The 6,611-nt window shown below is 40.0% G+C and overlaps 1 protein-coding gene across 1 annotated transcript; it reads right to left on the reverse strand.

Annotated features, from left to right (window-relative positions):
* Positions 1 to 3,830: 3,830 nt before the first annotated feature.
* LOC148697243 (uncharacterized) lies at positions 3,831 to 6,067 on the reverse strand. The gene is made up of 2 exons (XM_088692065.1): positions 4,471 to 6,067; positions 3,831 to 4,297 (listed from the first exon to the last, which is right to left on the reverse strand). The coding sequence occupies exons 1-2, from the start codon at positions 5,951 to 5,953 to the stop codon at positions 4,269 to 4,271; spliced, it is 1,512 nt and encodes a 503-aa protein (XP_088548191.1). The 5' UTR covers positions 5,954 to 6,067; the 3' UTR covers positions 3,831 to 4,268.
* Positions 6,068 to 6,611: the final 544 nt, after the last annotated feature.

Raw genomic sequence — 6,611 nt, forward strand, 5'->3', positions numbered from 1 at the left:
CAGCCAAGAAAGCTTATATGGTCAATGATGTTAATGTGTTTCGAGCCGCAACTTGTTCACTGCTTCTTCAGAAATAACATTTTCGCAGCTTCCAAAATCAATCACCAACCTACAAACTTTCCCACCAATGGTACATGTCGACTGAAATATGTTATGTCGGAGCCATCCATCATCTTCTTTAGTTTCCCGAGGTGTGAAGTATGTTCTTCGCACCACGAGTAACGAGACTTCATCCCCAATCACAAACTCCTCCATGGCAGCATCATCTTGAACATATTCATCATAAACTGGAGCTTGGTCTAAATCATGATATTATGTGAATTGGGCACTTTCACCCTCTGTAAACAATCTTTTGCTAGTTTTTCCTCCCTTTGTGCAAACAGCCATTCGATGTCCATATTCCCCACAATTAAAACAACGACTACCACCTCGTTCAGGACCCACAGTCTGTGCTTTCCCTGGAGTTGTATTTGAGTTTGTCCTCGTGTTGTGAACTTGGGAAGCTTGCAAACGACTAGGGGCTGAATTGCTCACACCACCCTGATTATGAGAACTGCTTGCAGCCCACGTGCCGCCAGTATTTTCCTTTCGACTCATCTTTTTTTCTATCTGCAAGGCTCTCTGATGCACTTTAACCACATAAAAAGGATCAAATAAATTCAAAGTATCTTGAAATGGAATGCGGAGGCCCACAATATACCGTGACACCATCTGCTCCTCTGTTTCAACAATATCACTTCGAGCTATTAATTGATAGAACTCAGTAGTATATTCAGTTACCGTTCGATTTCCCTGCCTCAAGTTTTGGGCCTGTTGGTAAACCAGCCTTGAGTAATTGGATGGTAGGAAAGTCATGCACATATGCTTCTCCCAAGTTTCAATCTTGTTCTTTCCTTGTCATGATCTAGTCATCTTCAATTGTTGCCACCAGTTTGAAGCACGCCCTTGCAATCTAGTTGCTACAAGGGATACCCTCTTATTCTCAGAGACATCATCGAACTCCAATACCTTCTCCACATAATTGAGCCTCTTCAGGTTGAATGCTTCCGTAGAATTCAAGAATGTCAATTCTCAATCCTGACTCCCAACACCTGTTAACCATAGCACAGTTATCTCTACTAATGTATCAAGAGATTAGAATACTCAGAAGGAAGAAGAAGATCTTAAGAGAGAAAAGAAATAGAGAGAGAGAGAGAGAGAGATAAAATCTTTCTGTATATTTTTCTATTTCATTTCTGATTGCTACATCCTCTTTATATCCTTTTACAAGAGTTAGTTAACTTGGACTAACTAACTAACTAATTCTTGTATTCTATCCTTTCAGCTTTTTACACATGTCACAATCCTGATGGTTTGATTATGTATACTCTAACATCCCCCCTCAAGCTCATGGGTGGAGAAACCAAGCGTGAGGTTGCTGCAATGGGTGTGAAAAAGAGGTGTACTGAGGCCCTTAGTGAAGATGTCGGCAAACTGTTCCGAGGAAGAAACAAATTGAACCAGGAGCTTCTTGCTTGCAACCCTTTCACGCACAAAATGAACATCAACTTCAATGTGCTTCGTGCGCTGATGATTGATTGGATTAAAAGACAGTGCGATAGCAGACATATTATCACAGAATAACACTGGAGGAGCAGAAGGTTGTATCTGCAGGAATACAAGCAATTGTTGAATCCAATCTAATTCAGTCGTTGTAGTAGACAGTGCTCTATATTCAGCCTCAGTGGATGAACGAGAGACAGTTTGCTGCTTCTTAGAGGACCAAGAGATTGGGTTATTGCCAAGAAAAACAACCAAACCCGTAGTTGAACGTCTATCATTGGGATCCCCGGCCCAGTCAGCATCACTAAAGGCTTTAAGAAGTAACTCTCCTTTACTATAAGTAATGCCTTTAGACAAAGACCCTTTGAGATACCGTAATATCCTTTTAACTGCAGTGAAGTGGGAGAGCATTGGGGCTTGCATAAATTGACTAACCTGATGCACAGAGAAAGCAATATCAGGTCTGGTGAACACAAGGTATTGTAAGGCTCCAACCACACTCCGATAGAGACCTGGATTATTGAACGGCTGACCATCATCTTTGAGGAGTCTATTATTAGGCAAACACGGTGTAACTGCAGGTTTGGCATCTGTCATGTCAGTCTTCTTCAACAAGTCAACAATATACTTTTCTTGGGACAGAAACAATCCGTGATCAGTTTGTGAAATTTGAATGCCCAAGAAGAAATGTAAGGGACCAAGATCCTTAAGCTCAAACTCATTGGTTAAAGCTGCAACAACCTGTTGAATTGCAGAGGATGCATTTCCAGTAATTATGATATCGTCCACATATAAGAGGAGAACCACAATAGCACCATCAACAGGTTTAACAAACAAAGACAGATCTGAAGTAGTGGTTTGGAACCCCAACTGTGGTAAGAATTGAGTAAACCTATCATTCCAGGCCCTTGGGGCTTGTTTAAGACCATATAAGGATTTTTGTAACTTGCAAACCAGATAAGGAAACTGAGGATCCTCAAAACCTGGTGGTTGAGACATATAGACCTCCTCATTTAAAATGCCATGAAGAAAGGCATTCTTCACATCTAGTTGGCGCAAAGGCCAATTATAATGAGCAGCAAGAGCAAGGATGAGTCTTACAGTTGTTGGTTTAACAACCGGGCTAAATGTCTCACCATAATCCAAACCTGCTTCCTGACTAAACCCTTTGGCGACCAAACGAGCCTTATGTCTGGCAATACTCCCATCAGCATGTCTCTTCACTTTAAAAATCCATTTACACCCGACCAGATTCTTGTTAGGGGGAAGAGCAACCAAACTCCATGTTTTCTGAGAATAAAGAGCAGTAAGTTCCTCCTTCATTGCATTGAGCCATACTGGAACCTTGAGGGCAGACTTATATGTTGCAGGTTCAGTGGTAGTCAAATCAACCACTGTGGAGGTGCGTGCAGCAGCAAAAAACACCTTTTTCTTCACAATTCCACTCTTGGAACGAGTTTGCATTGAATGGAGATTTACTGGTGGGATATCAAGGACTACTTGTAAACTTTCTGGATTATGATCAGGAACCACAGGAGCAGGAGAATCTTGTGCAGCAATGGACTGGGTTGAGGATGATGATTGAGAAGAGGGAGAAGATTCATGGGCTAGAGAAGGAGGAGAGGAAGAAGAAACAATAATATTTTGCAAGGTTGGCAGCACAATAGGTAGGATTGGTGTATTACAAACAGGTTTTACTCTTGGAGACTGTGAACACTGTGACTTAGAACTGAAAGCACTGTATGGAAAGTCAAGCTCATTAAAAATGACATGTCTTGAAATATATATCTTTCCAAGAGTAAGTTCAAAGCATATATATCCCTTATAGGTGGAGGCATATCCCAAAAAGAGGCATTTTGCAGATTTAGGTTGTAATTTGTTGCTGTTATAAGGTTGTAAAAGTGGAAAACAAGCACAACCAAAAACCCTTAAATGCTGGATTTCAGGAATAGCAGAATATAAAAGTTCAAAAGGTGACTGATTTTGAAGAATGGAAGATGGCATTCGATTGATCAAGTAGATGGCAGTTTGGCATGCAAAAGACCAAAACTTAGAAGGTAAATGTGCATTTTGTAACAAAGTAAGAGCTGTTTGAACTACATGTTTGTGTTTTCTCTCAGCCAAGCCATTCTGTTCAGGGGTATAGGGACATGATTTATGATGAGAAATGCCATTTTGAGCAAGAAAAGACTGCATAGGTTTACAAATATATTCACCCCCCTCCATCACTTTGTAATATCTTAACTCTTGCTGAAAATTGAGTAAAGATAAAATGGTAGAATTTAACAAACACTGAACACAGATCAGATTTATTTATTAAGGGAAATAGCCAGCAGAATCTGGTACACTCATCAACAAAGAGGACATAATACTTGAACCCATCCACAGATACACTAGGTGCAGGTCCCCACAGGTCACTATGAACAATTTCGAATGGTATTACAGATTTTGTAGAGGCATGAGAAAAAGGAAGTTTACTAAATTTCCCTTCTAAACAACTTTGACAAACAGTGGGTGACACATCTGTTTTAACAGCAACTTTTGACTTTCTAAGGATAAGAGAAACTATGGGATTAGAAGGGTGACCTAGTCTACAATGCCATAAAGTTGAATTCACAGTATGTCCAAGAAGAGCAACAGGTGGATGAACTTGTAGCTGAGATGAGGAACCTGATGGTAAATGAGGAAAAGAAGGAATTGGATACAGTCCATTGGTGCAGTGGCCTTTATACAAGACTCTCCCTGTGGTTTTGTCCTGAATCCAAAAACAATAAGCATCGAATATTAGCCAACAATTGTTGTCAAGACATGTTTTATGTACTGACAACAAATTATGAGACAATTTTGGAATGTAAAGAACAGAATTTAATCGGAGAGACTGCGATGATGGCTGAATAATAGAGTTCCCAATATGAGAGACTTGCAAACCTTCCCCATTTGCTGTTTGAACAGTCTCATTAGTTGGATATGGAGATGCTAGAGACAAATTACTGAGATCATTTGTCATGTGATTAGTAGCACCGGAATCTGTCAGCCAAACTTGTGGAGTTGCAGAATTGGATAGAACAGGAACATTAGAAGTGGAGGCATGCATATAGGCAGGGGCATATGCACTAGAAGTGGCCATATGTGCAGAAGGTTGAAGATTTGGTGCACAATTAGAAGACACCATATTCATCATAGTAGACATGTTTGGAGAGACCACAGGCATCATAGGAGACATATATGGAGGCTGCATATAACCAGGAAACATTGCTTGCATAGCAGTCATTTGTGAAGGTTGAGATCGATTCTTATTCCTATAAAAACAGGTTTTGGCAGTATGATTACTACGATCACAGATTTGACATTTCTCAGAAGTCTCAGATGTATCAATGGTTCTGTACACACATGTAGCAGCACTGTGTCCATGTTGAGAACATAGTTGACATACAACATTATGAAGCTGAGAAGGATTACCAAGAATTCCAGGAGTAAAATCATGAACCACAGGTTTCGAATTAAAAAACCTTTGTCCCTGATTATTAAAATATTTCTGACCCTGAAAGTTCCCAGCTTTGCCTTTACCCTTGTACTTAGACTTGTGACCATTATTAAAGAACTGAGATGAACCGGAGTGCCCATGATAACCATTTGAACCCTGTAATCCAGAATTAAAGACTCCCTGAGATTCAGAAAATGTGACCCCAGCATTAGAACCTTGATTCTTGGCAAACAATGCAGTAGAAAATTGTAAACTTTGACTGTTCTCAATAATTGCTTCTTCTGCAAGCAATTGAGCCCGGAATTCTTTAAGAGAAATCACATTCTCTCTACCACGAATTACACACCGAAATGTGTTATACTCCGCTGATAACCCATTCAAAGCCAAAATAACAATGTCTTCATCTTCAAAGTTAACCCCTGCAGCTGCAAGATAGTCCCTTGCCTCTTTAATTCTCTGAAGATACTGAGTCACAGAATCTGCCCCTTTCTTGATGGTCTGAAGATCAGACTTGAGTTGAAAAATCGAAGTCTTGCTAACCGTGGAAAACCGTTCTTGAAGACGAACCCACAAATCTCTAGCACTGATACTCCCAATCGCACAAGAAATAGCAACAGACGATAGCGTTGCAGTGATAAGCTGCATAAGAGCCCTATCATGCATCTTCCATACTTTGTAATCATCCGCCTCAATCCTTGAACCAACACCACCAGATAAAGCTTCAGAATCACTCGAGTATTGAGGTGGACAGCAAGTCGATCCATCAATAAAACCCATTATCCCATATCCTTCAAGCATCAACTGCATTTGAAAATGCCATTGAAGATAGTTGGAATCATCCAACTTAACCGACACAGATGATGATACAGAGGAAATCAACCCAGTGATCGGAGACTGCAAGATTTGCAGTTGAGAAGCTGTAACCATTATGAAGAATTTTCTCTGAAGAATAAAAACAAACACTTGGTAGGCAAGAAAAACCCAACCAAGTCAGAGACCGTAAGAGCGAAGAGAAATGCCCAGAAAACACAAAGAAGCCACACAGAGATAAGAGACGATGCGGAAGCACAATAAACCAGAAACGAAGAAGCTGTCTAAGCAATTCGGGCTCTGATACCATGTTAACCATAGCACAGTTATCTCTACTAATGTATCAAGAGATTAGAATACTCAGAAGGAAGAAGAAGATCTTAAGAGAGAAAAGAAATAGAGAGAGAGAGAGAGAGAGAGATAAAATCTTTCTGTATATTTTTCTATTTCATTTCTGATTGCTACATCCTCTTTATATCCTTTTACAAGAGTTAGTTAACTTGGACTAACTAACTAACTAATTCTTGTATTCTATCCTTTCAGCTTTTTACACATGTCACAATCCTGATGGTTTGATTATGTATACTCTAACAACACCTAGTATCAAAACTCTCAAATGGTCTCATGACTTCCCTCTCATTTCCTTCACTGAAAGGATTTGTGTTCTCATCATAGTCATCTTCTTCTTCCCGTTGTTGAGCAAGCAAAGTCTCCATTTGTTGCGTAAGCCGCTCAACTTGTTGTGTTAATTGCCCGATATCTTCTTTCTCGTACA

Source organism: Pyrus communis, chromosome 4 (assembly GCF_041283825.1).
Source record: "Pyrus communis isolate YQ-2024b chromosome 4, ASM4128382v1, whole genome shotgun sequence".
NCBI lineage: Eukaryota > Viridiplantae > Streptophyta > Magnoliopsida > Rosales > Rosaceae > Pyrus > Pyrus communis.